Genomic DNA, 10,901 nt, shown 5'->3' on the forward strand with positions numbered 1-10,901 from the left:
CAGTAGGTGTCCCAGAGGAGGGATGTGTTGAAAGTTGGACCTCAACTATTCAGGATGACTTTTAATGAATTTTTGAAATAAACATAATTGTAGTGCATTGACTGTATTGCACTGAATATGAGTTTACTGTGATTTCTGAGTAATATTACAGTAAATCTGGGTAAAAACTGGCCCAGAGGTAAAGTAGGTGTCCGAGAAGAGGATTGTGTTGAAAGCTTGGCATCAACTTTTAATAATGATTTTTAATGAATTTTTGAATATGCAACCAGACTGTCACGATGGCTGTATTGGGCTGTTCCATTGTAATTTGTGTGCGCGCGTGCGTGTGACTGTTCACGCGCGTGCGTGTGTGCGCGAGTCTAGGCTTTCAATCAGGATATAAAGCGAAAAGGCGCTACCGTAAAGACTGGTGTAAAAGCGCAAGGAAATTTATGCGGCGGATAGGAGGCGGCTGGCTTGACCGCGGCTCACAAATGACGGCTCACTTTACCGCGGTGAAAAACTGGTTGCACTACTCTTACGTATATTACGGTATAGGTGAAGACTTCATGAACACATAACTCCAATTTTAGCCAAATTACATTGGCTCCCTGTTAAATATCGTATAGATTTTAAAATTCTTTTGTTCACTTTTAATATTTTGAATAATTTAGCGCCCAGTTATCTTTCTGATTTAATCCATTCATACAATCCCAACAGGGCACTTAGATCATCCAACCATAGGCTCCTAGCACAACCTAGGACTCGAATGAAGTCGAGAGGCGACCGGGCCTTTGCATCCGTGGCACCCAGACTCTGGAATAACCTCCCCGTTCATATTCGCACTGCCGAGTCTATCCAGTCTTTTAAATCACGTCTTAAAACTTATTTTTTTACTTTGGCTTTTGATTCTGTCTAGTTGGCTGTTTTAGCTTGTTGCGTTGTTACCTATTGTTTGTTGTCCTCTTCTATTGTTTGTTTTAACTGTCTCATGTTTTTATTTTATTTATGACGGGTGATCGTGGCTCAAGAGTTGGGAGTTCGCCTTGTAATCGGAAGGTTGCCGGTTCGAGCCCCGGCTTGGACAGTCTCGGTCGTTGTGTCCTTGGGCAAGACACTTCACCCGTTGCCTACTGGTGGTGGTCAGAGGGCCCGGTGGCGCCAGTGTCCGGCAGCCTCGCCTCTGTCAGTGCGCCCCAGGGTGGCTGTGGCTACAATGTAGCTGCCATCACCAGTGTGTGAATGTGTGGATTACTGGATATGTAAAGCGCTTTGGGGTCCTTAGGGACTAGTAAAGCGCTATATAAATACAGGCCATTTACCATTTATTGACTGTGAAGCACTATGGTCAACACTGTTGTTTTTAATATGTGCTCTATAAATAAATTTTGATTTGATTTGATTTGAAGACTGGCTTAGAAACGCAGTGTTTTCTGTCCTGACACTATTTTACTTCACAATCCACTCCCAGTTTTAGTGTATCTCCACTTTCCCCCCTGTGATCCACAGCCCAAATTACTGTATGATTCAGAGAAAATTAACAATAAAATTTACCCAATTTACTCTACTGTACTTTTAATCTCCTCGTCTTTGACCTCAGATTACAGGAAAACTGTAAGAGGTGACGCAGATATTTCACTGGATTATGCCTCTGGGTGACCCCCACTCTGCACCCTGTCATCCACAGCAAAAATTACTGTACAGTTTTTGAGAAAATTGATAGTAAAATCTTCCTATTTTCCTTTACTGTACTCTACATATTGACATCTTTGAGCTCCGATTACAGGAAAACTGTAAGAGGTGACGCAGATATCTCACTGGATTCGGACTCTAGGCCGTTGCCACTCTTCACCCTGTGATCCACAGCCAAAATCACTGTACGGATTTCCAGAAAATTGATAGTAAACTTAACACAATTTACTGTACTATACTCTATATATTCTCAATTTTAACCTCAGATTACAGGAAAACTGTAAGAGGTGACACAGATATTTCACTGGATTATGACTCTGGGTGACCCCCACTCTGCACCCTGTCATCCACAGCAACAATTACTGTACGGTTTCTGAGATTGCTGTGTTGACAGAGTATGATAAAGGCTAAGAAAATATACTGCCTAAAATAATATCAAATTTATACAACAAATTACAAAGTTGCCACATCTGCTGTTATTGCCATGTGTTAGAGCATTATTTAGTCATAGAAAATACATATCATTGAAATATCATCAGTAAAAGAAATACTCCCACTATGTAAGACATGTTTTTAAATTCAGTTAATAAATATTGTATCAAGTCCATACAGATGTTTAAAGACATAATGCAAAGCATGTTTGTTTCTTATTGCTTACAAATGTGTTTGCCTTTAATATAATTTACATTTCATTTATACAGTTTCACAGACGAAACAATAAAAGAGGTTTCCTGAACTGTTCTTCATGGCCCAAATTTTGAATCCTTTTGAGGGTGATGCATTATCCAAGAAAGTGGGAAATTTGTTCATTGATCTCTGACCCTCGCTGACTATGACGCCTCCTAATTCTGCTTCCAGCCTTGTTGATTAATTTGTTCTTCCTTTTGGCATCCCTGTCACTGATGCTGTCACCAGTTGTACACAGCATCTCTGTTTGTCCACCAGTCTAATCTGTAATTCAGGTGAACCCAGAATTACATGTATTTTTGTAATGTTTCAAAAAATATACACTATATGTTGATGGGCATTGTCACACTTTTCTTTCCTTTATAAGTAAGAATCTCTATGGTTTTAATGACAATTCATATACAGATTGTGGAGGACATTTAATTCAACACTCTAAAAAGTTCCTCATCAGCAGATTGTAGTACAATTTCAGCCCACCGTTAATAAACCCATCCAATGCAGGGTTATCAGAGAAATTATGCAAATGTTATGTTTTCATGTACTGGTAATCTATTTATCATTTATCATGATTCCTGCTCTGATGATTACTTTCTTCTACTTCTGTAATTTTAATAGATAAAGGATGTTGAACATTAAGCTCCAAACAGGATGAATGAGGAAGACCACAGAGGAGAATCATGGCTGTAGTAAAAGAATACATGCAGCTGGGTTTTTTTCATGGTGGAGGAGCAACTTCTGATACTATCTTAAAGAAAAAACACATCAAATTGAAGAGTAAAAATAATGACAACAATATGTCTACATTTTTTTCTATTAATTCCTTAAAGTAAATGCAGTCTTGTCATGGTCAGAGTTGCCCACTCATATTTAACTAATTCAAATACAATTACTGCATATCAATGCTTATGTTCTAATAAAAGGCATTGTTTAATACTTCTTCCATGACAACCCAAATAAATCAATGAGAGGGAAACGGGAAGATTAGTAATCAGGCAAGGTTTACTGTTCATTTACCATGCCCTGATAACAGTAAGCTTAACAAAAGAAAAATGTTGGGGACGAGAACCGGGCGGCTGAGCCAGATCAGAGACATTACTAAAACAAAAAGACGCCAACAGCTTCCCTAAAGTGGAAATAAAATAATATGCAAAACAAAAGGCCTGTGTACCTGCTTGACACATACAGTGGGGCTTATTTTCCACCCTGATTTACGAATAAATTCTTTACAAATCCTACCATGTGGATTCATGGATTTTTTTTTCACATTCTGTCTCTCACAGTTGAAGTGTACCTCTGGTGCAAATTACTGACCTCTGTCATCATTTTAGGTGGGGGAACTTGCACAATCGGTGGCTGACTAAATACTTTTTTGAGTTAGATTTAAAACCGTTGTAATTGATTACAATGAATGTTCTCATAAGAAGAATTATTTGAATTTAGTTACTATTGTCTTGTTGAAACACAGGTCGCATATTTGTGGAAACAACAGGAAACGGAAGTTGTTGTTTCTGTGGTCCCATCTCAGATTAGAGGTAACAACTTTGTCATACGTCACAGTGAGTTCCTGACCCTTAGACCACACAGCTGGCTTGTTGGAGAGGTATGTAAACTAGTTATTTAAAAAAAAAATGTACTGCATAAGGTTAACGTTAAAGCTGGGGCAGGACATTAGTTTTTCCCTACACATTCAGTAAGTACTGCTTTAGATCGACATTCCAGGCATATCCTCATGACTGAATACTGAGTATACGTAAGTAAAAAAAATCTTTATTAAAGATTGTATTCCAAAACTTTATCATGTTTACAAAGTAATAAAAGGTTATTTATTATACTCCTCAGGTCATTGAAAGTCTCCTGCACCACTGGGCCATTCGGCTAAATCAGGGGAATAATATCTACATTATGAACCACTACACGAGCGGTGTGATCCTCTATGGAGAGAGAACTAATCAGGAGACAAAGCTTGTCCAAGGTAAAAAAAATTTTTTATATATTCTAGAATTAATTTTTTAAAAGTTAATTAATGTCTCGAAATGGAAAAAGTATTGTTGCAAATTTGTAATTAATTCCTAATATGTCAGGTGAATTTTGACAACTACAGAGCCGTTTTATCCTTTGTTGGAAATATACACTGGAAGTTTCTGGTTAGTACGAGCAGCATTTCTGTGAAAACAGTTTGTTTCAATAACACATTATTCATAATTTATGTACTTTTTAAATTTATATATCTATCGCAGTACATAAATGCAGATGACAGCTGTCTGTATTTGGTCGATCCTTCAAGAAACTCTTTGGAGCAGGAAGAGTCTGACCGTGCAGCCAAAAGATTCCGGTAATTATGCGTTATTACATGTATATAATAACATGAAATATTAGAAAAGTGACAGGAGGACTTAGGAGGTCTTTTTCTAAAGGTGAACGTATGGTTGTAGATTAAAGTTTAATAAAATCTGTGGTTATCAGTTCTTTAAAGAATTTAAAAAAAATAATTCAAAATTACACACATATGTAATTTTAAATAATAAAAAAACACTGACAGTGTTTAAGCAGTGATACATTTGAGACAGTTAACATTTGTAGATTTAAAAGAACATGTTAATAATTTTGATACTTCATCTAACATAATGTAGAGCACAGGGCTTTCTGACACACCATTAAAAACAGTGATATGTACTATATGTGTCTTTTTCTGTGTGACTTTTATCTTTCATTTGTATATAAATGTGATATATGTTATGTTCACAAAGTGAATACTTCAAAATGAGGACATGCTACAACAAAACAGACTGGGTGAATGTGAGACTTCGAGGAGGAGTACTGACACATCCATTTCAACGGGATGGTTCTAGCTGCGGAGTAATGGTCATCATGGTATGGCACCACATTGATGCAATAATATTGTTCTGTGAAATTAGATAAGAAGATGGGGTGGGGGAAGTTAAAATAATCTTAAAAGGTTAAATTGTGTAAACAGGAAGTGTAACATTTGCAGATGTTTTCAATTAATTGTTTTTGGGGTTTTTTATTTCAGATGGTCAAAGTAGTAATGGAAGCATTCCCAAATAAACCAGAAATGACATTTTTGACGACAAAAAAAGAGATGGCCCAGGCACGAAGGACATTTGCACAGACAATACTTGAGGCCTCTGGTGTGTAATATCTTCTTCAAATGGACATATTTATTTGTGTCAAACTGTCAAATACTAATATATATACATATATATATATATATATATATATATATATATATATATATATATATATATATATATATATATATATATATATATATAGATATATAGATATATATATATATAGATATATATATATATATATATATATATATATATATATATTTTAGTATTTGACAGTTACAACAACTGTGCCATGTGTGCAACGGTGAAACCACCTAATCCAGGACCCTCCATCACTGACTGGGTATAGTATTTTTAAAAATTGTTTTATGTTATCTACAACAAAGTATTTGACTCTGTGTCTTAAAGATTGTAATTGATTAAAACATAGAATTATTTACTTAATGTGTTTATGAAAGTTCATTTGTTTTTGTTTACAGATCCAATGTGATAACCGCTGGTTCCATTCTGAATGCCTGGACATGACAAATGAACAGCTCAGCAGTGCTCAGAAGACAGAGTGGAAGTGTGTGCTTTGTGTAACCTAATTCCACACTCAGTGAAAGCTACTTGAATAATCTGCTTATAGTTGTTATTGGTGTTTTGAGGAACACATGTGTAAAACACAATGTGTATAACATTCTTGCTTTGTGCTCGTACTTCAAGTATTTCCTTTTTGATTTTTTTGGGTTGATTTGTGTGATGACAGATAATGAATAACAATATATCTAAACTGTGTAGTAGTAATATGAGAAATCAGTAATCTGAGAAATGTAATTTCTCACCCTGACCGGTTGAGGCAGATGGCCCCGCCCCTCCCTGAGCCTGGTTCTGCCGGTGGTTTCTTCCTGTTAAAAGGGAGTTTTTCCTTCCCACTGTTGCTCATAGGGGCTCATATGATTGTTGGGTTTTTCTCTGTATGTATTATTGTAAGGTTTAACTTATTATGTAAGTGCCTTAAGGTGACTATTGTTGTGATTAAGCACTGAATAAATAATGTCTAAAACTAAAGTTGCTACTTGAGGTGGTGTGTGAATGACATTTTGAAAAATTTAAATTGTGTGTGGAAAGAAATTTCTTGTAGTTAAGCAAATACTTCAATGAACTCATTTTGTTTGGTAATGGAATAGGATTTAATTTTATCAGAAATCCGTACAGTAATTGTTGCTGTGGATGACAGGGTGCAGAGTGGGGGTCACCCAGAGTCATAATCCAGTGAGATATCTGTGTCACCTCTTATAGTTTTCCTGTAATCTGAGGTTAAAGATGAGAATATATAGAGTACAGTAGAGTAAATTGGGTAAATTCTGCTATCAATTTCCTCAAAAACTGTGCAGTAATTTTTGCTGTGGATGACAGGGTGCAGAGTGGGGGTCACCCAGAGGCATAATCCAGTGAAATATCTGCGTCACCTCTTACAGTTTTCCTGTAATATTAGGTTAAAGTTGAGAATATATAGAGTAGAGTAAATTGTGCAAAGTTTACTATCAATTTTCTGGGAATCCGTACAGTAATTTTGGCTGTGGATCACAGGGTGCAGAGTGGAGATGGCCCAGAGTCAGAATCCAGTGAGATATCTGCGTCACCTCTTACAGTTTTCCTGTAATCTGAGCTCAAAGATGTCAATATGTAGAGTACAGTAAAGCAAAATGGGAAGATTTTACTATCAATTTTCTCAAAAACCGTACAGTAATTTGGGCTGTGGATCACAGGGGGGAAAGTGGAGATACACTAAAACTGGGAGTGGATTGTGAAGTAAAATAGTGTCAGGACAGAAAACACTGCGTTTCTAAGCCAGTCTTCACCTATACCGTAATATACGTAAGAGTAGTGCAACCACATTTTCGGGGCGGCTAGCTTGACTGTGACTTCGTAAGTGAGGGCTCACTTGACCGCAGTGTTTCCTCTGGACCGAATCAGCTGGTGCGTTTCTAAACTTACAGTTTTTGGTTTATGTGCGTCACAACAAACCACGTCATTCATTGGCCAGGTGTGTGGGGGGCGGGCGCAACAAAAGTAAACACAGGAAGAAGGAGCAGACTGGACAGTTTGGTTCATTTCATGGCGAGCTGCTAGTTCACCTGTGCACGTGTATAGTACCGTCATGCTTTACGAACACAAAGCACACCTGGCTATTTACGTCACCAACACCTGGTAGTCGGTTCGGATCGCGTTCACGTCATAAACGAGCCGCTCCAAGGATTTGGGATTTTATTGTTTTTGACAATAAAGCCTTAATTTGATGAGTTGATGTTCGAGCTCACAAAGTCCCAGGGTGAACAAAAGAGAACCACCTGAGAGGAAGCTGACCCACAACAAAGTCTGAGATTTGGATCACAGCCCCAACAACCAGTCCAGAGTCAGTGACGCTGTCATAAAGCAGGACGCGTCACTGCATCTCTGACGCGTAAACAAAGTTCAAGGTGTTGACGGGATTAGAAGAGTGAGTCATGCTGAGCCCGAGTGCTTTAAACCGCTCATGTTTGATGGAATTATGTCAATGACAGGACTCACTGACGATCACAGAGCAGTGAGAAAACTGAGACACTGAGAAGCAGTTAGGTCAGTGATTGAGCAGCACCCATACAGCTTACAGTAGAAGCGTCCTGGGTTTGAGTCTCCGGGCCAGACTACATATGCATATGTGTGTGTATCTATATCTATATCTATATATATATCTCTATATATAGATATATATAATTTAATCTTTACTTGTTACAAGAGTAAAGATTAAATAATATACGAGGTCAGCAGGTACAGTACAGGTGTTCTGTTTTAGTGTCAGTAACGTTTACTGAACAATAAAAATATTGACAAATTGTTTGCTGCCAACAGAAAGAAAATGCAGGAATAAAGCTGTCTAATAATCTTTATTTATTATTGATGCTCACAGGGAGACACGAAGACTTTAGACTCTCCTGCTGAGGTCTGATTGGTCAGTAGGCAGTGATGTCATACCTGATGATCTCTAACCTGACCTGTTAATCAGTGTGTAATCTGAACCGTAGGTGTTGATCATAACTAACTTTATAAATGGGGTCTGGTTCCTGCTACCTGAAGATTAATCCTGAGAAAATGCTTCGCTGCTGTGACCTCCACAGCGAGTTTACTGCGGCGGATCTCGAACAACCCAAATACAAAAGCCAAAGATCTCCACTTTCCACAGAAGATGGAATCAACACTGAAACATTCAGGAGGCTGAAAGTGTTTCTGTTTCTATTAAAAATATGTGTCTCGGATTATTTGCAGAAGCTTGATGATTAAATCAGATAATGGAGTCAGAACTAATATGGTTTGTCTATAAGAGCAGTATTAAACACAATTATACATTTCACGTGAGAATTAAAGCTTTTAGAGCTGTATGTAATTAACAGAAAGGTTTTCCAAAGTGACCAGATTAAAACATCTCCAGCTAATGTTGAAGGTATAAATTCTAAATGGCTACATTCCTCGACTGTGACTTCGTAAGTGAGGGCTCACTTGACCGCAGTGTTTCCTCAGTCTAAGTGGCTACATTCTGGGGTTTGAAGGACATATGCAGCTGAATAGCGTCTGCATAACAATGGTACGAGATGTACTCAAAGCTATTCAGGATATGTGGGAGCATATATAGAACACTTTTGAAATAAAAGGCAGCTTGTTTAAAATATGTAGGGACACAGACGGAGGTCAGAGAATTATTAATTACCTTAAGAACAAACGGTCCAATGGTGTTGAAGACCCTTTTGAAGAGTGTGGTGGTTTCATTTTGTCAACCAAACTGATGACAGCGTTCAGAGAGCTTGGTCCAAAGCTCTTTAAGAGTGGTGGCCTGTTAAAGCGTGGAGTCAGAGAGAAAGGAGGAGGACTGATGTTTGCTCCGGAAATATTAGACTTATTAATAAAGAAAGAAAGTTTTCACACTCTTCATTTGAGTGACCAGTTAGAGCAGGAGGTGCAATGTTTCTGAACTTTCGAAAAGTTCCTTTTATATGTTTAATAAAATTTGTTTCATCTGCTAAAAAGACAAAATCTGTTAAATTGTTTCTATATCATTAACATAAACATATAATAAAAATGACTTCATCACTGTCAGAGATGATTCAGTGATAATGAATAATCACTAAAAATGATCAAAGTCTTTGTGCTCAACTAAAACTAATCAACTGCTTTGATTACACTCTGGTTTGTTCCTGAATGGCTTCAGCCTGTGGTGAGGTGGGGGTGGGGGTGGGGGGGGGGGGTCACTTGAACAATGGAGACCTGGACCTGTAGGTCCTGTTCTGTCTCATCCAATCAGCACGCAGCTCTCACGATATAAAGCAGCCTAAAGGGCAGAGTCCCACAGTTCACACTGAGAACATCACCCAGACCACGATGGATGGAAGCAGGACCACAGAGCACAGATCCAGCAGCCAGACTCCATCCAGTCCCAACAACAAGACTCTGACCTCCAGGACACCTCCTGTCCTCTCCTCATGTACCGTCAGCCAGACACGCTTCTACTTCGCTCCGATGGACATCTCTGACTGCCGGGACAAACTGGAGACGCTGAGCCGTGGTCAGGACTTCCAGGAGCTGGCTCGGGAGCTGGCTCTGCACTTTGACCAGCACGTGTGCGCTCACTGCCTGGCTGTGGACGGTCTGCAGGAGGCCAGTGATGTCGAGGAAACAGACCTGTGAAAGTCTTCCACCACGTCCACAGCAGCTCCACGCCAGCCGGATCTTCACCCCACAAACCAAACGGTCCTTTTAAAGACCAAACACCCACAACTAAGAGCTCTCCAACAACAGCACTCTCATTTCTATCACTGCTGTCTGGACACGTCTGATCTTCATGTTCCTTTAGGCTTCAGATGTAATCAATACCAGTTATTGATTACATCATTAACTGGCTGTTTGACAAGTTTCATGCAGAAGAATAAATTTGAGCCATTCAGTAAAACAAAGATGATTAAATCAACCTTGTTGGATTCATATTCAAAGCAATCAGTCAGATCATCTTTACTTTGCATAACCCTTACCCTGCATTTTTGTTTTTTATTCATCTCAAACTAAACGATATTTCTACAAAGTGTGAGCAACGACAGAAAGCACCATAAAACATCCTCATCGCTCACACGAAGAGTCGTTTTCCAGGCTGTTTAAACCTCCAAATAGGATCAGATATGAAATGTGTTCATTTAGTTCTGTTTTTAAAAAGATTCATTTGTTGTAGTTAATAAAAAATGTTTGAAAAGTCCTGATCAGCATTTTCTAAATGACAGAGTGAAACCAAGCTTCTCTCCACACTTCAGCTCAGAAAGGGAGCAGATGGGATAACTCTGCCTGAGTTTGCAGCAGATCCATTCAGACAGATCAGCGTCACATGTTTGTCCCCACAGTGAGAGACGTCCATCAGAGGCAGAGTGAAGCAGAGGCGTGTCTGGC

At 38.5% G+C, this 10,901-nt stretch overlaps 1 protein-coding gene across 1 annotated transcript; it reads left to right on the forward strand.

Annotated features, from left to right (window-relative positions):
• The first annotated feature begins 3,983 nt into the window (after positions 1–3,983).
• LOC146563208 (uncharacterized) lies at positions 3,984–6,420 on the forward strand. Its single transcript, XM_085295665.1, has 7 exons — positions 3,984–4,330; positions 4,440–4,502; positions 4,596–4,690; positions 5,106–5,229; positions 5,390–5,507; positions 5,720–5,796; positions 5,933–6,420. The coding sequence occupies exons 1-7, from the start codon at positions 4,292–4,294 to the stop codon at positions 6,038–6,040; spliced, it is 624 nt and encodes a 207-aa protein (XP_085151791.1). The 5' UTR covers positions 3,984–4,291; the 3' UTR covers positions 6,041–6,420.
• Positions 6,421–10,901: the final 4,481 nt, after the last annotated feature.

The sequence above is a fragment of the Mchenga conophoros genome, linkage group LG12 (genome assembly GCF_057382185.1).
Source record: "Mchenga conophoros isolate Kocher_MC1m ecotype Shallow Benthic linkage group LG12, M_conophoros_male_GT1.1, whole genome shotgun sequence".
NCBI classification, from domain to species: Eukaryota; Metazoa; Chordata; class Actinopteri; order Cichliformes; family Cichlidae; genus Mchenga; species Mchenga conophoros.

What these genes read in the sequence shown, in the direction of transcription:
- LOC146563208 (XM_085295665.1), top strand. Translation starts at nt 4,292, where the DNA reads ATGGAGAGAGAACTAATCAGGAGACAAAGCTTGTCCAAG. An exon ending in GGAGACAAAGCTTGTCCAAG is followed by an intron (nt 4,331 to 4,439) that starts GTAAAAAAAATT and finishes CTAATATGTCAG; the next exon opens with GTGAATTTTGACAACTACAG. An exon ending in ATATACACTGGAAGTTTCTG is followed by an intron (nt 4,503 to 4,595) that starts GTTAGTACGAGC and finishes TATCTATCGCAG; the next exon opens with TACATAAATGCAGATGACAG.